Source organism: Columba livia, chromosome 19, assembly GCF_036013475.1.
Source record: "Columba livia isolate bColLiv1 breed racing homer chromosome 19, bColLiv1.pat.W.v2, whole genome shotgun sequence".
Taxonomy (NCBI): Eukaryota; Metazoa; Chordata; class Aves; order Columbiformes; family Columbidae; genus Columba; species Columba livia.
The window spans coordinates 9654777-9675853 of record NC_088620.1 but is presented as its reverse complement, the minus strand read 5'-3'; the positions used below and the strand labels follow the sequence as shown (position 1 = coordinate 9675853).

Below are 21077 nucleotides of genomic sequence, written 5' to 3'. Positions count from 1 at the left end.
GCCCACCCCAACCCCGCCCACTACCCTGCACGGCAGCGAGGGGCGGGGCCCGCGCAGCGCCGTCATCTCGCGAGATCTCGGGGGCTATATCAGCCGCTCTCGCGCTTCCGTCTCTCTCTCTGCCCGTCGCCGCGCAGGCCGTGGTGTTCGCTGCATCCGCCGCCATCCGCGCCCCGCGCCGCCGCCATGCCGCCCAAGTTCGACCCCAACGAGATCAAAGTCGGTACGTGCCAGGATGGCGGCAGGAGCGGGGTGCGGAGCGGCCTGGGCCGGGCTGTGAGGGCGGCGGGAGCGGGGATGAGGCGGGCGGGATCGGGCCGCGAGGGTGGCGGTGGGAGCGGGGCGGGGAGAGGCCCGGCCTGGGCCGTGAGGGCGGGGGGAGCGGCCGGGCCCGTTGCAGCGGGGCTGACGGGCGGCGCTGTGCCCACAGTGTACCTGCGCTGCACCGGCGGGGAGGTCGGCGCCACCTCCGCTCTGGCCCCCAAGATCGGCCCGCTTGGTCTGGTACGTTCCGCGGCATCGGGCCGGGGGTGGGGGGAACCGCGGGCGGCTCCTGGGTTGGCCGGAGGCCTCGCTGGGCTGAGGTGGGGAGGGACGAGCTGGGTGCTGCGGGGTGGGAGGCGGTGGACCGGGTTGAAGCAAATCCTGGGCAGCCCCGGTGGCCGTGGGTGCCCTTGCCATGTGGCTTGCGGAGAAAAAGCTATTTTAGCAATTTTGCAACACAGCAAAAGAATTTGTGGTGGGCTTGGGGTTTCCTGTAGAGTGGGAGTCTTGTGCTGTGACCCAAGCGATGGTTTTGCTGACAGTAACCTGTGCTTTCTTCTCAGTCTCCCAAGAAGGTCGGTGATGACATTGCCAAGGCCACGGGTGACTGGAAGGGGCTGAGGATCACGGTGAAGCTCACCATCCAGAACAGGCAAGCGCAGGTACCCAACGCCACAAGGGATGGCTCGGTGGCGCAAGCGTCATGCGCAGGCGAGCCCTGCTTGCTCCAACCACCAGCCAAAATCCCGGCAGGGTCGACTCAGCCCTTCATCCTTCCGAGGTGGATAAAATGAGTTCCACACAGTGACTGTGTGGGGTCTTCTGGGAAAGACCTTGAAACACCCGCATGAGCCTCCGAGCATCTCTAGCTCAAATCTGAGGGGGTGTTTGTGCAGTCTGGGGGTCAGCGGGCTAGAGTTTCCCAGCCTGTGAGTGATGGGAAGAGGTGTAAAAGAGAACTAGAGGAGGCAAGAGTCAGGGTAGACAGAAGAAACTGTTGGCCCTGAGGGTGGTGAGAGCCTGGCCCAGGTTGGCCAGAGAGGTGGTGGATGAACCATCCCTGGAGACATCCCAGGCCAGGCTGGACGGGGCTCTGAGCAACCTGAGCTGGTGAAGATGTCCCTGCTCATGGCAGGGGGGGCACTGGGGGAGATGGGAAGGTCCCTTCAACACAAACCATCTGTGATTCTATGATGTGCTTATGTGCGAATGAATTGTTGCTGCTACAGAACACTTAACGGGAAAATATCACTTAAAGCAACGCAGAAATTACAAAGCACTTCCTCGCTAGGTCCTGCAGCCACCCGCCACTATACCTGTCCTGACCCAGTGGCCGGTATATTCCAGTGGTGGCTGAGAGGAAGCCCAGCCCAGGAAGCAGTTCTCCTCTGGCTGTGGGGAGGCCTGTGCCGAAAGGCTGGGGACAAGCTGCTGTGTCACAAAAAAGCCTCTTGTACCAATGAAATAACCCAAATGGCCGTGCTCTGACTTTGCAGGCACTGAGTGCTTGGTGGAGTGTCCCCATTCTGCATGGAGGGGGAAAAACTAATCTCTTTTTGTTTAGATAGAGGTTGTTCCCTCTGCCTCTGCTCTGATTATCAAAGCCCTGAAGGAGCCTCCTCGTGACAGGAAGAAGCAGAAAAACAGTAAGTTTTCATCTGGGTTTGGTTCTGAATGTGATTTGGTGGGAAAAGGAGAGATAGGTGCCTGCAGCTGAATTAATCATCATAAATTGGCCATGAGGTGCCTGGGGCTGTGGGAATTCCCTTAGTGTCAGTACAGACAGTTTGAGTACCAGCAGAGCTGGGTTTCTTGGAAATGGGGCAGAGCGGCCATAGGTGAGCTGGCAGAAAACGGCTCATGACACAGAGTTGTTCTTCTCGTGGGTGGCTTGTATTGAGCCCTGGGAACAGTGCTGATGGCAGCTTCCCTGTGGTTGTAGAGTCTGACTGGTGCTTCCCAAACAAAGCACAGGGGCTGGAATGCTCAGTGTTCACACACTGACTGGTGCCGTTGCTTTCTGTCACAGTCAAGCACAACGGCAGCATCAGCTTTGACGAGGTTGTGAACATTGCGCGGCAGATGCGGCACAGATCGCTGGCCCGGGAGCTCTCGGGTAAGTTGATGGGATTGCACAGAGTCCTCCCTTGCCCTCAGACCTGAGCCGGGTCCTGTGTGGCCTGGGCCCTGAGCACCACGTGGACAGCATTGGGCTGGGGTTGAGCAGCCCCCTCACACCATCTGGGGAAGGTTGTGCAGGGTGGTGACAGGTACACGTGGTATTTCCTGGTGTATTCCCTGGAAACCAGTGCACTAGACCTGGCTTAGTGATGTCCCCTGTGGTACAGCCTGGAAACCTCAAGAGAGAGAGGGACAGCTGAGGGGTGTGAGGAGTTGAGTTCTCTGGGTGTTTTTCCTGTGGTAAAGCACTGACAGGCTCTGTCTTCCTGCTGCAGGGACCATCAAGGAGATTCTGGGGACTGCCCAGTCTGTGGGCTGTAGCATCGATGGCAGGCACCCACATGACATCATCGATGACATCAATAATGGTGCAATCGAGTGCCCAGCTGTGAGTACCCATCTCTGACTGAACTTGTGTTGGGCTGTTTCCTAAGGACTCTGCTAATGAGCTGTGTTTACTTCTTTCAACAGAGCTAAGACTGCAGGGAAGAAGATGCCATATGAAGGCTCCTTAAGTATTTTGTAGCACCTTAAATACTTAATAAAAGACCCAGTTGTCTGCAGTGTTGCTTCATTTGTGCCATGAGTCGTGGGTTTTGGTTGGGGAGCACCTGCCCTCTGTATCAACAAGGGGATGGTTCTTCCTGAATCTGCTGAGCTGGAAGATGCTCATTTCCCATTTGCTGCCCTGAAGTCATTGGTTTGCAGTGACACTGAGCTTAGAGAAGTGGAGTTGCCTCAAGCCAGTGCTTGCAAACATGCCACAAAGGGCAAACATGGCTGAGTGGGTTTTCTGTGAGCTCTGTCCCTGACAGGGCCAATGTGCAGCTCTTGAGAGCAGCAGGTACTGCACTAACAGCTCCAGCTCCCCTCAGCAGCCAGGACAGGACAGGGACACACACCAGTTCTTGAGCTGAATTGCTTATGTGCTTATTTCATCACTGGATGGAGCAAGTCCCCTGGTTACAGGTGAAATCCTGTGACCATCTCTGCTTCAGAAAGTTGTGAAGGGCCTGATGTTATGTCTCCTGACTCCTATAATGGTGAAACTGATGGAGCGGGGAAAGATCGCCGCGTAGCCTCTGTCTACATCGTATGCTCCAGGTCCTGGTGTACACTCTGAAAATAACACAAGTGTTTCAGTTGGTATTTCCCTTTGCATGTCCAAATCAAGTGCTACTGCTTGTCAAGGAATGCATCCTAAAACATGGCTGAGCCACAAAACTTGTATTTAGCAGTGACTATTCCTGCAGTTTCTGTTAATAACAGCACTTGCAGGAGTGCCAGCCTGACCTGCTGCTCACATACAAAAGGAGCTTACCCTACTGACCATCTTCCTGGAGGACAGACAACCTGATTGCTTGGGGTAGCAGACTTGTTGGTAAGAGGCCTCTGTGCCTATTCTGGATTGGGGTGGGGACATCAGGACAGCTATTGGAAAGCACAGTGATCAAAGAGCAAAAGGTTGTGTCTTGCTTGTTCAAAATGAGCTTTTTTTGGCAACACTCTTGGCCTTGCAATCACCATCTCTGGGATCTCCAGCAAGGCTGTGAGCTCTAGCCCATCCACCTGTTTAACCTCTGGAGAGGTTCCTGCATGTTTCAGGCTCGATATCGTATTTCGCAGTGTTTGGCACTTGGTTCTCCCACCTGCCAGCTCTGTCTGGCTGTTCCAGTGGTGCAGCTGGGAGGGGGTGGGTAGAACTTAAGTTCTTCAAAGATCTGGGGAAGCCTTGTTCTGTTTCCAGCAGAGGCCGGGTTTTCCCTTGGGGCAGCACAGCACACGGGATGACGTGTGGTCTTCCAAGCTGCGGAAAGCTCTGTTAGAAGTGAAATTATCCCGGTAATAAGAACACTTTAGCTGACTCTGAGGTATTACTAAAAACCCTGTTAACACCAGCATTATGATTGCAGTTTACTTCAGTGCTAACAGTGTCCTGGGGAAAAAAAAGGTTGTGAATATTAACGTAGGTCCATTTTTCCAAAGGCAAAGGGGACCAAAATGTTCCCAAGATGCTGAGCTGTATGAGCCTTGGTCTCAGAAAAGCTCTCAACAGTTATTCTCACAGAATACTTACGGCCCCAGAGGAAAACCTCAGAATAAACCTCCAAATAGCTCCTCCCATGCAGTTTGGCCTGGGATTTGAGCACCTGTAGTGATGCTGCTTTCTCAAGTACACACAAGTGATGTGTTCCTTTTTGGCACAGCAGTTCCTCAGCAGTTGCGGTTGAAGTTTGCTTGGACACAGAGTAATTCTGAGCAGGTTTGGTGAAATCAAACCTCTGTGTTTGCTCTAGCTTAAGCCAGGAGTGCGGCTTGGGCTGAGCCTTCGGCACTGCCTCTTGGCATGCAGCAGCGTCGTGCTCTAGGAATGTGTTTCATACTGCTTGTGAAGCATAAAATGTACATTGTGATCTTCGGGAATCCCCTGTATTTCCATGTGATTTAACAAAATCTGCTGCTTTGACAGGGTGTCCATTTCTCACCTGCCCCACTCCCATTAAAGCCCTTCCTAGTCACGCAGGTTGAACTGCACAAAGGTGGACCCTGGGGAAAGAGAAGTCCCCAGCCTGTCCCTTTAAGGTCCAAAACACCAGGTCAGCATCGAGGCCAGCCAAATGAAACTGCGAATCGCGGCTGTTTTCTGCCCCAGTCCTGCTGTCTGAGACATTTTATGAAGCAACAGCTCTGTAATTTCAAACTGAGCCCATGGGCAGAAGCGAGTTGCCAGGATCTTTGGGGAAAGGCCGGGCTGGCAGCGTAGCACAGGGTGACTGCTGCATGGGCCTGTAGTGACAGGACAAGGGACAATGGCTTTAAACTGAGAGGGGAGATTTAGCTTAGGTACAGGGAAGAAATTCTTCCCCACAAGGGTGGTGAGAGCCTGGCCCAGGTTGGCCAGAGAGGTAGATGAACCATCCCTGGAGACATCCCAGGCCAGGCTGGACGGGGCTCTGAGCAACCTGAGCTGGTGAAGATGTCCCTGCTCATGGCAGGGGGGACACTGGGGGAGCTGGGAACGTCCCTTCAACCCAAACCATCTGTGATTCTGTGTGTAAGTGGAGGAGTTTGGGCTGACCGCATTTACGATTTCTTAGAATTTCCAGTCTTGTCCTTTCTTCCCTGATGAACGATGGGTACATTGCTCCGTTGAGCCGGGGGCCGCAGACATTGTAGGCTGGCTGTAGTAAAATAGGGAAAGGCAGGACAAACAAAAAGAGAAATTAGTTTTTATCAACTCAAACAGCCATGGCAGACACCAGCGCTACAGCACAGCCTGACCTGTGACTGCTGGACCCTCATTCCTAAAGCAAAAGTGACCAAAACCTGACCCAGGTGTCCCCAGAAATTGCAGTTTCCTGCAGAAGCCACGAGGTTTTGCCCACAAACTGTTACGGGTCTGTCTGTCCCCGGACCCGCAGTGCGGGGTGTCCTGCAGCCTCGTCCGCTGATGGAAGGGGAGAGCGGGAGAGTTTGTGACTTTGCTCTTTTGTTTGCTTTTTCTCGGGCTGTTTGAAGGGACTTTTTCTGAGGCAATCAGGGAGTAAAACAGGAACAAGGCTGAATTCGCAGATGCTTATAGAATCATTTTGGTTGGGAAAGACCATTAAGATCATCAAGCCTAATCATTCCCCCACCCCAGCACTGCCCCACATCCCTGAGAACCTCATGTCCGTCTGTCCAACCCTCCAGGGATGGTGACTCCAGCACTGCCCTGGGCAGCCTGTTCCAATGCCCCACAGCTCTTTGAGGAAGAAATTGTTCCCCACATCCAACCTCAACCTCCCCTGGTGCAACTTGAGGCCGTTTCCTCTGCTCCTGGCGCTTGTTCCTGGGGAGCAGAGCCCGACCCCCCTGGCTCCAAGCTCCTTTCAGGCAGTTCAGAGATCAGAAGGTCTCCCCTCAGCTCCTGTTCTCCAGCTGAACCCCCCAGGTCCCTCAGCCGCTCCTCATAGGAGTTGTTCTCTAGACCCTCTAATTCCTTTAATTCTCATTCCATGGCTTGGAGTTGACCACGTCCCAAGCCGGAATGCTGTGTGGATGTGCTCTGAACCAGGGCCGGACGTGACTCCTCATGCTCTATAACCTGGTCCCTTCCTCACCTCTCAAAGGATTTGGCTTGCAACAAATTCTGGTAAGATATAGGGGGAAATAATCCTCAGTGATGAGCTGCGAGAGGCTGCAATGGGGATGCGGTGGGACCCACCCTGGGCGATACACTAAGCTCAGCCTAACGCTGGCCTGGCTGGGCGTTGGGCGGATCTTGGGTCTCCTTTCAGCTGAAGTTGTGCAGCGATTCCACAACCAAGCTGCACGTTCCCTGAGGTAGGACAGCCCAGCAGGGGCCCGCAGCACCCCTCTAGGCAGCCATTTTAGTTTAAAGACGTTTAAAGTATTTGTTGACCCTGGTGTTGACCCCAGTTTGGTGTGAATCTCGAGCATCTGAGGAGCCGTCGGCCTCGGGGGCACCCGGGGCTGTTCTCTGTACCACCGCACACACTGTGGGTTTTCTCTCACTTGGCAGTGCTGGAAATAATTAGAAAAAGGATTTATTTTGCTTCAGGGAAGTTCTCTTGGGGCAGGATACACAACCTTTCCCATGCTACCTTAGGGCATGTGGAAGCAACACAGCGCTTGGAACGACGGTACTACCCTGCCAACTATTACTGTTTTTCCAAGCCAGGCTTCTTAGAAAGGAGGCAAAGGGCTTGTTAAAGATAGTAACAACCTACATTAATACCACATATAAATTCCATCTTCGAAACCATGTTTGTGCTCTGATGCCAAAATTTCTTCCCACTCTGGTGACCTGCGCCTTCAGGAGAAAAGAGGGAAAGGGACATTGAGAAGTGCTGAGCCCTTCCCACGAGACCTTTGCGCTGGTGGTGTGAAGGGATTTGTGCACTCTAAGGACAATTAGTGTTTTCATTTCCCTGAGACAAAACAGGCCCTGAAAAGCCAGATCTTTGGGATTTATGTCTTCCTGCGTTATGACACGTTAGGATAGAAAATCTGATTTTGTTATAGATTAGAATCCTAGAAACATTTTGATTGGAAGACACTCTCAAGATCATCAAGTCCAACCGTTCCCCCACCCCTGGCACTGCCCCATGTCCTGAGAACCTCATGTCCATCTGTCCAGCCCTCCAGGGCTGGTGACTCCAGCACTGCCCTGGGCAGCCTGTTCCAATGCCCCACAGCCCTTTGGGGAAGAAATTGTTCCCACATCCAACCTCAACCTCCCCTGGCGCAACTTGAGGCCGTTTCCTCTGCTCCTGGCGCTTGTTCCTGGGGAGCAGAGCCCGACCCCCCTGGCTCCAAGCTCCTTTCAGGCAGTTCAGAGATCAGAAGGTCTCCCCTCAGCTCCTGTTCTCCAGCTGAACCCCCCAGGTCCCTCAGCTCTGGCCGCCCCCCAGCCCAATGCCACAGTGCGGTTTTTCCCACGAGCAGGGATTTGTCTCCCTGCTTCCCCTCTAGCAGAAGATCACAGTGCTGGGGGACACCCTGGTCTTCACAAGGTGATGTCCATCCATCCATCCATCCATCCATCCATCCATCCATTCATTCATTCATTCATCACCTCCCGCCACTTTGGTGGCCTCAGGGAAGCTGTGTCCTCCTGCAGTGTCCCCAAGGGCAGGGAACTGCAGTGAGGAGGCAACATGGGAAGTTCAGAGGATGTCAAAAGGGGGGAAAAGGGCCCAAATAGGAAAGGGAGTTTTTTTCTGGCATAAAGGCAGGGAGGAACCTGCTTTCTAGAGGAGCTGCAGGCAGAAGCCCTGGCTGGAAATGGGGCTCAGGCAGCACAAACCCACCGCTTGCCTCTGCTGTACCCTGAGCACAACAGGTGTCCCCACATGAGCTACGTACAATGGTACCGACAACAAACACCCAAAACGGAGCTGGTCCTACAAATCCTGCAGGTTTGGAGCAGGGGGGAAGATGCCTGGGCTGAAATGATGGATTCCAATTGCTGCGATGCCCTTATGTGCCCAGGTATAGCTTGGAATAACCCCCAGTGCTGGAAGGGCTGCTGGTAAACGGGTCCCACGGGGAGCCCTTCGCCACGCGGTGACCTCACAGTGGTGTTTTGTGGCACCGTGGTGCCCTGGGTCCCCCACAGCCGGGGGACAGCGGGTCTGGGCACCGCAGCACCAAACACCGAGCTTTTGGGTGGTACTTGGGCTTTTCTCTTCAAAATATATGGCCACAATCATAGCAACACAGAGTCATCAAAAACGAAGTGACCTCCTGATAGAGCAATGTGCATGTTTATTCATTCACTGCATGTCCCTTCCCTTCCCTTCCCTTCCCTTCCCTTCCCTTCCCTTCCCTTCCCTTCCCTTCCCTTCCCTTCCCTTCCCTTCCCTTCCCTTCCCTTCCCTTCCCTTCCCTTCCCTTCCCTTCCCTTCCCTTCCCTTCCCTTCCCTTCCCTTCCCTTCCCTTCCCTTCCCTTCCCTTCCCTTCCCTTCCCTTCCCTTCCCTTCCCTCCCCTCCCCTCCCCTCCCCTCCCCTCCCCTCCCCTCCCCTCCCCTCCCCTCCCCTCCCTTCCCTCCCTTCCCTTTTCCCTTCCCTTTTCCCTTCCCTTTTCCCTTCCCTTTTCCCTTTCCTTCCCCAATTTCCAGTTGACCTTATTAGAGATCTTATTTATTTTTCTCCCTCACAAACCCTTTAAAGAGCAAAACATTCTTTTTACCACGTAGATATTTAGTTCCACATTCAAGGAGTTGCTTTGCTTTTGCATTGAACACAGTTACTGTTGCCTACCACGCTATGGATGTTCACCTCTCCGGTTCGCTGTCAGAACAGAGGTCGGGTTTGGGTTTGCGTTTGCAGAATTAGAAACTCTCCCGATCAAGGTGCTAATGACGCGCTGCTCCAAACAGCTCCATGTTTAATTTCCCTGTTCCACCATCATAGCCTGAAGGTGTTTTTCTCCTCTGTCGGGCTGCTCCATGGCAGGGATGAAAGACTCAGAAAAGTTTCCCAAGGTTCATCTTCAGATTCAACGTTTGGCTCATTTAGCCGCTTGTAGCATCAGTTTAAACCCACCTTACTTGTTGTTCATGTTCTTCAGGACACAGTTGTCCTATTCTGCCCTAGAGATTTGTAACTTTGTACATAGGAAGCTGCTTTACTCAGCCTTCCTTGGCTGCTTTATCCGTTCATTTGCATGTCGAATTCCCTCTGTTCCAAGCGTTCCCGCAGGGCGCCGAGGCAGCCGACACGTCCATCAGGAAAACACGGCAGCTCTCGGCACATCTCTGCAAATCCCTTTCCCCAAGTTTTGTGAAATAAGGATTAACTTTATAGGGTTGGCGATTTTTATTGTCATTTAGATGTTAGTCACACTTAGACCACAGAAATACAGAACAAGACTGCTCGTGCGAGGACCATGGTGGTGTGATGGATCAAATTTGGCAAGAACAAATGATTTTTGGAGACCCTCCTCGCCACAACGGCGGGTCATAGAATCATAGAATGTCCTGAGCTGGAAGGGACCCAAAAGAACCATCGGTTCCAACTGCTGTCCCTGCACAGGACACCCCACAGGTCACCCCGTGTGTCTGAGGACGTTGTCCAGTCTCTTCTTGAACACCGTCAGGATGGGGCCGTGACACCTCCCTGGGGAGCCTGTTCAGTGTGCTCTGGTGAAGAACCTTTTCCTCATGTCCCACTGACCCTCTCCAGCACATCTCCTGCCGTTCCCTTGTGTCCCCATCTGTCCCTGCACGAGTTTTGGCAGCAGCACCCGTCCCAGCGAGCAGGGCTGCGGGGGTGCCCGGGAGTTGCGGGGGGGTTATGGCGGTTGGCAGCGACACCCCGGCTGTTTGTCGGGTTTGCTGGTGTCTCCACACGACACCCCGAACCCCCCCCAGCAGGTTTTGCCCCTCAGCTCAGCCCCGGCGGCCGCGGGTCCGCACAGCGAGCAGCAGCCGCGCACCGAGCAGCTGCCCCGCCGGCGGAGCAGGAGGAGCAGCGCCGGGGGCTGCGGAGCGGCCTGAACGCTCCACGGGAGCTGCGGCTGAGTCCCGGCCCCGGGGGATCCACGGCCCTGGGGGATCCACGGACTGCGCAGCCGCTGTGGCCAGCCCAGCGGGCAGCGCGGCTGTGCCGGGGCCGGGCCGGGCCGAGCCCCCCGTGCGCGGAGGCGGGAAGCAGGCGGCGGACACACGCGGCCCCTTTAAGCGCTGCCCCCCCGCATTCGCGCTCTCCAGTGTTGGCGGCACAAAGCTTCCCGCGAACGTGACGTCACCGCCCGCGCCCGAGCCCGCTCCCGCGCGCGGTTCCCCCTCTCCCCCACGTGACCCTGCGCCGCGCCGCTGGCCGATTGGACGACCTGGCTGCGTAGCAGAAGCGACGCGCCGGCGCCGCGGGCCGCCATTGGTCGGGCGGCCACGGGTGGGAGGTGGTGCGGCGCCCCGCCCCCCCCCGGGTGTGCGCGAGGCGGCGGCGCGTGGCAGCGGCGGCTCCCGCCGGCGGGCTCTGCGCTCCGGGCTCTGAGGGGCGAGCGCGGGCGGCGGCCCCGGCCCGGCCATGACCGACTTCAAGCTGGGGATCGTGCGGCTCGGCCGGGTGGCCGGCAAGGTGAGCGCGGCGCGGCCGCGGCCTGAGGGCGCCGGGGGGCGCGGCCGGGCGCTGCGGGCCGGGCTCGGCCGCGCCGGGCGGAGCGGGGGGGCGGGCGGCGGGGCCGGGGCGGGAGCGGCGGTGAGGAGCGGAGCTGAGGGGCCGCGCTGGCGGCGCGGGGGTGGGTGGGCGGGCGGGCGGGCCGGTCGGTCGGTGCCGCCGGGAGGGGAGGGTACGGGAAGGCCGGGCCGTGCGGCCGCGCTGACGGCGGGCCCGGTGTGTTCCAGACCAAGTACACGCTGATCGACGAGCAGGACATCCCGCTGGTGGAGAGCTACTCCTTCGAGGTGAGCGGCCCCTGCCCCGCCGGGCCCCGGCTCCCCGCGCGCCCCGGTGCCGCTTCTGGCCGCCGCCGGTCCCGCCCGCGCTCCGCGCCGCTCGCTTCGTTCTGCGCGGCTTTTTACCGACTCCCCGCTCGGTGTCCCCCCCGCGCCCCGGCCCTCAGCCCCCCGCTCCCCCCGCCGCACCGGGGCCTTTCCCGGCTCTGCGGCCGCGGTTCCCGGGAGGGCTCAGCCCCGGGGCCGGTCAGTGCGGTCGGCTGCCGCACGGCGCGTTTTTCCGTCTGTGGAAGCGCTTTGCCCGCACCGCTCCTGTCTGCGGGAGGGAGAAAGTTTGAAATTATCAAAGCACCAACGCCAGTGCTTTCAAGCAGGAAAAGTTGCCTTTTTTCGTTTTAAATGAGCATTAGTTTAGAATGAGTTGATTTATTATGTAGTTTTTGGCTTTCTCTTTGTATGCTTTTTGAGAACCAGTAATTTGTTTTCCCTTATTTGGCTTGGGAAACTTAAAAAATGTTCACTCTGCACTCTCAGATGAGAAAAACTCTGTTGTGACTTACTATGGGACCAGAAATAATATTTGCTTTTAACATCCACTGGAAGAGGGTGAGTGGGTTCTACACAGACTTTGAGAGAGAAGGAACTCTTGGTTACAAAATCTTGTAAACCAAAGGCTTTTTTGGAGGAGGGACCATCTTTTGCTTGGTGTCTGCAGCTCAACAGGTGCTTCAGAGCTGCTGGTGGAAGTTTGGGAGCTGTGGCAACGCTGCCCCCGAAAATCGCCGTGTTTGCCCCCAAAAATCACAGAATCGAGTGGGTTGGAAAAGACCTCCGAGATCATCAAGTCCAACCCACGTTTGCCCCCAAAAAGCGCTGCGTTTGCCCCCAAAAAGCGCTGCGTTTGCCCCCAAAAAGCGCTGCGTTTGCCCCCAAAAAGCGCTGCGTTTGCCCCCAAAAAGCGCTGCGTTTGCCCCCAAAAAGCGCTGCGTTTGCCCCCAAAAAGCGCTGCGTTTGCCCCCAAAAAGCGCTGCGTTTGCCCCCAAAAAGCGCTGCGTTTGCCCCCAAAAAGCGCTGCGTTTGCCCCCAAAAAGCGCTGCGTTTGCCCCCAAAAAGCGCTGCGTTTGCCCCCAAAAAGCGCTGCGTTTGCCCCCAAAAAGCGCTGCGTTTGCCTGTTCCTCCTCTGCCGTGGGGTGGAGAAAAGAGGGCAGGAGCAGCTTCTTTCTTACCTTTCCCATCTTCAGACACAATAGCAGAGCTGGTTGGTTCCTTTGGGAGGTTTGGAACAGCTCAAATTCCATTAAGGACAAGCGTTAATTATCGGGTTTGTCCCATATCCCGGCGGAGCGTGTGCTCTGCCGCTCGGCGTTCTCACAGCCTGTCGTTTCTCTCCAGGCTCGGATGGAGGTTGACGCTGATGGCAACGGTGCTAAAATATTTGCTTATGCGTTCGACAAAAATCGTGGAAGGGGATCCGGCCGCCTCCTGCATGAGCTGCTTTGGTAGGTATCGTAAGGAGAGCTCAATACCTTCGGGGTTTGCTGAGGTGGAGTTTGCTGCCACCACTTGTAGAGTTTATTCCTCTGCCTGTAGTATTGCGGGGCCTCTCAGGAGGGTTGTGGCTGCGCTCGGTTGGAAACCCAGCACAGGGGCTGCCTGTAGATCTTACTCTGCTTTGCTTTTGCGCTTCAAGTATCTGAGTCTCTGTAAAAACGTTATTCCCAGGGAAAAAAAGTGATAAGTATTATCCAAATAGACGCTTTAAATCTGTGAAATGCTACTGAAGCTTCAGTTCAGGGGTGGGAGAGCCAGGGACTGGCTCCGTTCAATAGATGAAGAATAATTGTTTGAGGTGCTTTTACTCTTTTTGTGCTGTGATAATGAGGTCTGTGTTATTGGCACCAGTGAGAACAGGCAGAGCACTGGGGAGAGATGGAGCATCTGAGAACTTTAAACTTGAAGCGGTGCTGATGGTGCTTCAGATCAACCGCTACGTTTTATTTTCCGTATTTTAAGAATCGTTGCTTAATGTCCTTTGTAGCTGCCAGTTTAGATTCAGAGGCCAACTTAGTTGTGAGAAGGTAGTTTGTCCACTGAGCTAATAAATTGCTCTTTCCAGACCTGTTTTGAGCATTAATTTTTGAGAAATTAAGCACTTTTTCTATTCAGTGCCATAAACTCTACCTGATGCCCAAAATATAGCTGTGCCTTCTTTATTGTTTGAGGGTACTACTTCTTCCTCTACCTCTATACAAGAGGAGGGAGACGGGAAAACTATCAGAGACTATTATTATTATTTACAATCTGCTCATTACATATGAAATTTAACCTGTATCTGTTAATGTTTAATCCCTTTGCACTTATAACTTGGCTGAAAATTGTGATGAAGCTGGCTGCAGTACGTGGGATAAATCACCGTCGGCTGCTGCTAACTGAACCACGCACAGTAATAATTGTCTGTAAGCGGCATTAGACGGCATCTTAGAATCATTCCGGCTGACTCTTGAAGGCTGTGCTGATGGTGACTGGCCAGTTGTTTGCTCATTACACAGCTCAGTCATCGCCTCTTCTGGTTTGTTTTACTCAAATTAGGAAATAATTAATGTGTTCAGTTAGGTAATTCAGATTGTGTCATTCTAGCGCGCGCTGGTGTTAAAACAACTGGGATTGTGTGTAATAGGGATTTTTGAAAGCTGTAAAGGTGTGAAGTGCCAGGCAATCCGTTCTGAAGCTGCGAAGTCAAATTCTTCGACTAGAAAATGCAAAGTATTTCGGCGTTTCCGTAAGTTCAGTTTGATCCCTTAGAGGGTGCAGGTTTTGCTGGGGTGTTTAATTCCAGGCTCACACAACACAGGTCCACGTACCCCAGAAGGCCCTTTGCCCGCAGGTGCTGTGTCCTTGCTGCCCCTGGGAGGCAGAGCAGCCGCACTGTTCGGTTGTACTGACCTGCGCTGGAGGCTGCTTTGAAAACAAAGCAGAAATGTGTTTCAGGGGCTGGTCGTTCCCTTTGTGAGGAAGAGTAATGGAGGTTTTGGAGCCTTTGGAAGCCGGGAGAGACGGGCGGTAGCAGTCACCACTCTTCCCTGTGCCAGCCTTGCTTCTTGGGTACATTAAAAACAAAGAACTTGAATTACTGCAGGTATAGGAGGGGAATTCTACTGTTCTCATCCAGACATTCCCCAAAAAATGAGCTCGCACTGAAAAAACTAACCTGAGTGTGGCTTCTGGTTGAAGATAAAGTGAGTAGGCTTGTGCTGGATGCTATTGCAAATAAAGGAGATTTTTTTTAATTATTTTTAAATTTTTTTAAAAAGAATCAGTTAACAAGTGTCTTAGTTCAGATAGTACATCACTCACAGCAGCAATCTGGTGGCTACCAGAGACCTTCTGCTCTTCCCCAAAGCTCCTGTTGACCTGCGGAGCGTGAGCCGCGCTGCCAAATGGGAACCACTGGCTGACAAATCCAAATAGTCTTTCAGGAAAAGCTTCCAGCAGCCTCTCTCGTGCCTGTTGTGTATCGGGATGGACCGTTAGCTCCTCTGGTTGGGACCCGCCGGATAAGTCTGTTGTCTTCTCACCCTGTTCCCTGCATAGAAACCGCAGCTCGCCGTGTTGTGGCTGGTGTAGTGATGTTCCCTGGGGAACAGCAGCAGTGGATTAGTCATCAGTATCACTCACTGTGTGTTCAGAAAGACATCCAACACCTCATTTTTGGGTTTTTTTTGAACACTTACCATCATACTGCCTGTAACCTGCTCAGTTGACTTGAGTTGCTGGTGTCTGTACTTGGCGCTTTTATTATGGTCTCGCTTCTCAAGTTGTCTGCTGAGATACAAAACAGCATCCAGTTATTTCTCCAGTTAAACCTCTGGAAAGGCTTAAGTGTTTTGTCTGGCGTCTTGTGGGAGCTCAGGTGTGGCGGGGAGGTGGAAGCTCCAGCTCTGCAGCAGCGTTGGCTGCGTTGCCGAGGCCGTTTCTTCTCTGTCCCCTCTGCAGGGAGAACGCAGGTTCTTCCATGAGCTCGTCCTTCACTCACATTGCTGAGTAACCTCTGCAGATGGTCCATGCTGCACGGTTTTAAAGTGTACGTCTAGGGAGAGGAGCAGCACATCCTTGTTCATTCAGAGGTTCATTGATTGTATGCTGAGAAACGGGATCGTCCTGAGTTTGCTAGTGCTAATTCTGGCATTGCTGCCAAGGGGTGTTGTGTTAACACTTTTACCCATCACTGGCAAGAGCCGATTTCCATGTTTAAGGTAAGACAAGACCTGTCAGCAATGTAGATGAATGTGCATTGTGCGAAGTGAGGGGAGTTGGCTGCTGTGGCTCTCAGGGTTCCCGATGTCCTTTACCAGCCTTTGACAACACAAAAGCAGCTTTTCCTCCTTTAGGATCTTTCAGCCAACTCCTTTCCATGGTTTGGTCGCTTTTGTGTAGGTTTTGTTTTTTTTCCCTTTTTTCCTCCTCAAACGAAGGATTTTAGCCCTTTTCAAAGCTGAGCTCCCCCCGGTTCTGCGGGGCCCAGAGCGCTCCCTGGTGTGGTGTCCGTGCCCTGTTCTGGTGCAGAGCTGCCCCTTCAGCAGGACCTGCCTGCAGCCTCTCCAAGGGAACTCCCCTCATCACATCCTAGGAAGTTTGGGGGTATATGTGAATTGCAAGTGTCTTTCTTTTCCCCAAGGTGAATAGTTCCATCATATCTGTTGGGACGTTCTAGGAGGAAACACCGGGTACCCTCAGCCGGTGCTGTCGGCGTCGCGTTGTCCTCGGTCACTGCCGTTCTGCTCTCTGACACCAGCCAGGGCACAGCAAACACACGGACACACAATCTCTGTCCAGGCGTTTCGGGCGGGATGGGGATTCCCGCGAGAAGCGATACGGAAACTCGTCCAGGCGTGAGGGTGCTCGACAGTGAACTGGGTACTTCATGAAATAAAGGAGACATGAAAAAAGGTGCAGTGGGAAATGAAACTGTTAGAAGGCAAAAGGGAAGAGTCACAGTAGGACTTTAATGTGCAGCTGTCCTTGTTGTCGTAATAGTATTATTATATTATTATGTATTATAATATTATCGTAATATTATAATAATAGTTCAGAGCAAGTTTGGGTCGATGTCTCTTGCTCGGTTGTGGAGACATTTCAGGCTTTCTATGCGTTACACGCAATTAGAGTCTAAAAAGCATTTGCATACTTGGTGGAACCTGTCCTGTCACTCGTTAAGAGACATTTCTTCATAAATAACAAACTCTGACTTCGTACCAGTGCCAAACTTGCATCAATGTGTCTGACAGAATTTCCTGTTGGAATAATGAAACAGTGTTGGCACCTCTCAAGTCCGCTCTGTGGAACACAAGAGTTACATAGGTGCACTAACCAGAGCGGTAGTCGCTGGAACTTTCTTTGCAATATGCTTAGAATTAAAATGTAACATGAATGTCTTTTTGATTTCGATATTTTATAATGTCAGTAACCTCCTGGAACAAGACTCTTCTGGCAGTTGGTAGGTCTGAAGTAGCCACTGCAGCGTGTTGGCAATCCAGGCTTTACGGCGACTGTCTTGGTGACACCAGAAGGTGGAATTAGTGTGATTCTTGCCTTTAACCAACGTGTCGTGTTCGTCAGTGACGTTCCAGTTTTGTCTCCTCCAGGGAGAGGCACCGGGGAGGGATCGCCCCAGGATTTCAGGTGGTGCATCTGAACTCGGTGACCGTGGACAACCGCCTGGACAACCTGCGCCTCGTTCCGTGGGGCTGGAAACCCAAAGCTGAAGAAATCTCCAGTAAACAAAGGTAAAATATCTAAAATTATCGTGTCTCCTTCCTTTAGCGATTTTCATCTTGACGCTGGGTTACATACATGTCACTATGTCTTAGTGTCCTCACCTGGGGAACAGAATGCTCGCTGTTCATGTCAGCTGTGAAGGGACCGTGTGACCCCCTGGTTTTAGTATGTAGAGGTCCTGCTGTGCCAGATGTTGTCACTGCAGTACAACAGCTGGAATTCCCTTCCACTCGAGCGGCGGCATCTGGGCACGCTGGATTCAGTCTGCAGATCTTACGGGCTTGCGCTTTGGTCCTCAGGCACCGAAGTTCTAACACAACCTGTAGAAGCCAGCGGGTGTATTTTGGGTTGGAACCAAAGTGAGTTCCTGGGATCAGCTTCCATGATCTTCCACCATGATCTTCCTGCACACCGCGTTGCATTGAGGTTACGCAAAGCACATCAAACTCAGCGTCAGGGTGGATTTAGTTATGGTGCGACGCAGGGATGTTGATTTTTGGTGGGTTTAACATCACACAAGACACGTCTCTTGAAACACTCACAGCACCCATGAGATGGGAATGTTCAGAGCTTATTAAACTGATGTTGAGATGTTGTGAATGGCAATGGTGCTTCAATGATGCTCCCAATGATTCTGGGAGTTCAAGAACAAGAAACAGACTTCAAGCCATTTACACAGAAATAATTTTGCCTTATATCAATGTATTTGAGAGATGGTTTTTAACTTTTTTGTATTTAGGCTGAAACAACCCTAAAGATATTCCTGAAGATGTGGTATATCTGAGGAGTTGTGTAGCCTCAGGCTTAACAGGCTAAATACAATGTTAACCCTATTTACTGTTTATTAATTTGGAATCAATTTCCCTGTATGCTTGTTATGAATTTATGGACCAAATATGTTCCTTTTTTTGTTACAGGGAACAAAGTCTGTATTGGCTGGCGATCCAACAGCTTCCTACAGACCCTATAGAAGAGCAGTTCCCTGTGCTGAATGTGACACGATACTACAACGCTAACGGGGACGTGGTGGAGGAGGAGGAGAACTCATGCACATACTATGAATGTCACTACCCCCCATGCACAATGATCGAAAAGCAGGTGTGTGCAACAGAGTTGAGAGTAAGCACGTAATGACTCGGCCTGCCGTGTGTGTCCAGGGCTTTGCTCTCTCAAATGTAAAGCTTTACATGTGCCATTCGGTTGCTAAAAGCCGTAATTCTTTTTAACTTGGGTTTTCTTTGGCGTGACGCTTCAGACCCTGCGGTCACTTTGGTTTGAGAGGCTGTAGTTTGGAATTGGAACAATGAATGACCTAGTGGTTTGCTGGGAGGAGTTTAATTTCCGCAGGGTGTATGAAACACCAGGGGGACGCGTTCCCCATGGGACCCAGGAGTGGGCAAGCAGCTGGGTGAGATGGGGAAGCATCAGAGAAGCTTTGAAAAATAATGCGTTTGACCTTTCCTGAGAAGAGGGAGGATTCGAGTGGCCCTTGGTCGGGAGAGCTGGGAGGAAAGCTGGTCCTGGTTCTTGCTGTAGGCAGATCAAGCAAAGCGACCTGCACGAGGGACATGTCCTAGGGCTGTGCTGTTTTGTCCTTATCCCCTAACAGGAAGGGATTTTCTTGTGCTACAAAATGCTGAGTAGGCTAAAATCATTGCGCTCCACTTTTTTCTTTGGGCGTTTGCAAAAATGGTCTTAAATGCCCTCTATTTGAAAAAGAGTGAGCTTTACCTTTTATCTGGGTCTGCACATGGAAGCTTTCTGGATAACCCTCCGTTGGGCAACGTTGAGCCTGTGCAGCCCTCCTGGTCACTCGGAACTGGATGTGTTTGTGGTTGCAAACAGAACTTGGGTTGGCAAAACAGCAGCAGGGTGAGAACAATGTGAACAAATGTGAAGTGCTCTAATATTTTGTCTCTTAAGCCATAAGATTCCGCAAGAGCAACTGCAAAATGAAACAAGTGCAATCACTTCAAAACTTGCCGGTACTCTGACGCTCCTGGTGGGATGTTTGTGTCTTTAAGTGCAAAAGAATGAATTATAAACCGGCTTGGGAAATGGTGTCGGGGCGCTGGGCGGGCTCGCTAACGCTGTCTCGTGTTCTTCCCAGTTACGTGAATTCAACATTTGCGGCCGCTGCCAGGTAGCGCGGTACTGCGGGTCGCAGTGCCAGCAGAAGGACTGGCCCGCTCACAAGAAACACTGTCGGGAGAAGAAACGGACCTTCCAGCAAGAGCTGGGACCAGAGCGATGACCGGGCGGCGCGGGCCTCTCAGCAGCAGGATTCCTTCTCAAAGGCATTGGACTCTTGCTTTTGCACAGTAATGACAGGCTGCTCCGTGAAGCCAGAGGCACTGAAGAAGAAATAAAACCCCTGTGATGCTTGAGCAGAACGGCTGACTGGACTGAGCCAGCTCCGACTGGTGCTGTGGAAAGGGATCGGGTCTGCCCTTCCAGTATTATATTCTCAAGCAAAAAGACTACTGTGGAGGCTCCAGGCAGGAAGCTTCTCGTTATTTATATGTTAATACGTTTGTAAACTCATGTACAGTTTTTGTTAGAAATTCTCGATAGGACTCATTAACTGTAATGTTCAGATGAGAACATGTTGTTGGCCTAAAAGTTTCAAAAAAAGACAAAAAAAAAAGTCATGTAGCAAAAGCTTTTCCTCCCATGTGGCTTAGAAGTGTCTGTGGCTGTGCCGGGGCCGGGAGGCGGCTCGGACACCAGCGCTGACTCCGCAGAACTCTGCATGGAAGATATATTTAAAACAAACAAACAAAGGGGAGGGGGGAGCAAACAAAGTAAAGGTTGGAATGAATCCTTGTCTGCTCTCTGGTTTTCTCCTGTTCCCTTCCAGCCGCTTTCAGAGCACCCTCGGACCATGGAAATCTCTCCCCAGCGGACCCGTGTGCACAGACGGGGGTGTCACCGCCATCCACAGGCGCTGTGGTTCTCAGAGGCGGAGTGGCTGTCCCGTGACACCGCTGCAGGTACCGCAGCTGTAGGGAGGCTCAGGGAGGCAGCGGCTGTGTGCATGGGGCTGCCCTCGTGGCTTCCCGGCGAGCCTGGCAAACACTATAGCGATGTGCAGATACGTTTAAATGATCTCATATTGGGTAATTTGAGTTATTTATTCATTCACCTTCTCAGTGAGGGTGGCAGAGCCTGGCCCAGGCTGCCCAGGGGGTTGTGGAGTCTCCTTCTCTGCAGACATTCCAACCCGCCTGGACACCTTCCTGTGTAACCTCATCTGGGTGTTCCTGCTCCATGGGGGGATTGCACTGGATGAGCTTTCCAGGGCCCTTCAACTCCTGACACTCTGGGACTCTGTGATTTTTTTAAAGAGGTGCTGTCAATCCAAGAATCACTTTTTTTAATTGTTTTTTTAATGTAGTAATAAGTAAAATAATATGGGAGGAGGATTTGACTTGCACCCCTGTTTTCCTTTTGAGACATGTGTCATGTATAATCTGGAGTTATTTTTCTTTTTTCATTTTTGCCTTAGAAATATCAACTGAATTTTCTGAGGAACTGAATGGATAATTTAGTGCCAGGTGTTAGCGTTGCTTCCCCACAGAACAGGAGCGGCTGAATGCCCAACGCAGCCTTTCTCAGAGTGCTTAGTAGATAAGGTATTGAACTACTTTTTGTAAAAGCCATTAAGAATTTGATTTTTCAGGCAGGATTTACTTTTCCACTTCATATTGCAATATTGGTCTTGCTTATATTCAGTTGGTTAGGAAATTGAACTGTGAACTTCCGATATTATATTTCTAATATCTGCACAGGAAGCTCTTAATTATTGGTGTTTGGATGGGTTTTCGTCCTTTGGCTTTGAGCATCTTGGGAAATGACACAGAACTTCTGAACCTTCCGGCTTGGTGGGCACAGTGTCGAGCTGCAACTCTTAAATCACGGTTATACTTCTCTGTTCAGGCAGCCTAAAAT

General features: G+C 52.4%; 2 protein-coding genes, 1 long non-coding RNA gene and 1 other non-coding gene across 4 annotated transcripts; 3 read left to right on the top strand and 1 right to left on the bottom strand.

Moving 5' to 3' along the window:
- Positions 1-53: 53 nt before the first annotated feature.
- Positions 54-3008, top strand: RPL12 (ribosomal protein L12). The gene is made up of 7 exons (XM_065036075.1): positions 54-223; positions 431-504; positions 828-926; positions 1829-1910; positions 2294-2380; positions 2721-2833; positions 2917-3008. The coding sequence occupies exons 1-7, from the start codon at positions 187-189 to the stop codon at positions 2920-2922; spliced, it is 498 nt and encodes a 165-aa protein (XP_064892147.1). The 5' UTR covers positions 54-186; the 3' UTR covers positions 2923-3008.
- LOC135575878 (small nucleolar RNA SNORA65) lies at positions 1568-1693 on the top strand. Its single transcript, XR_010467244.1, has one exon. It is a non-coding gene; the product is annotated as a small nucleolar RNA SNORA65 (small nucleolar RNA).
- Positions 3009-3024: 16 nt separating the features above from the next.
- Positions 3025-8521, bottom strand: LOC110365742 (uncharacterized). Its single transcript, XR_002425484.2, has 4 exons — positions 8317-8521; positions 7179-7261; positions 5525-5627; positions 3025-3564 (listed from the first exon to the last, which is right to left on the bottom strand). It is a non-coding gene; the product is annotated as an uncharacterized LOC110365742 (long non-coding RNA).
- A 2314-nt stretch (positions 8522-10835) lies between these two features.
- On the top strand, positions 10836-19947 carry ZMYND19 (zinc finger MYND-type containing 19). The gene is made up of 6 exons (XM_065036074.1): positions 10836-11034; positions 11301-11360; positions 12744-12850; positions 16994-17134; positions 18044-18224; positions 19237-19947. The coding sequence occupies exons 1-6, from the start codon at positions 10984-10986 to the stop codon at positions 19378-19380; spliced, it is 684 nt and encodes a 227-aa protein (XP_064892146.1). The 5' UTR covers positions 10836-10983; the 3' UTR covers positions 19381-19947.
- Positions 19948-21077: the final 1130 nt, after the last annotated feature.

Bases quoted from the DNA above. Each gene is read 5' to 3' on its own strand.
- ZMYND19 (XM_065036074.1), top strand. From the start codon at position 10,984: ATGACCGACTTCAAGCTGGGGATCGTGCGGCTCGGCCGGGTGGCCGGC. The intron at 11,361-12,743 runs GTGAGCGGCCCC...GTTTCTCTCCAG, and splicing joins TGGAGAGCTACTCCTTCGAG to GCTCGGATGGAGGTTGACGC. The intron at 17,135-18,043 runs GTAAAATATCTA...TTTTTGTTACAG, and splicing joins GAAATCTCCAGTAAACAAAG to GGAACAAAGTCTGTATTGGC.
- RPL12 (XM_065036075.1), top strand. From the start codon at position 187: ATGCCGCCCAAGTTCGACCCCAACGAGATCAAAGTCG. The intron at 224-430 runs GTACGTGCCAGG...CTGTGCCCACAG, and splicing joins CCCCAACGAGATCAAAGTCG to TGTACCTGCGCTGCACCGGC. The intron at 927-1,828 runs GTACCCAACGCC...CTTTTTGTTTAG, and splicing joins TCCAGAACAGGCAAGCGCAG to ATAGAGGTTGTTCCCTCTGC.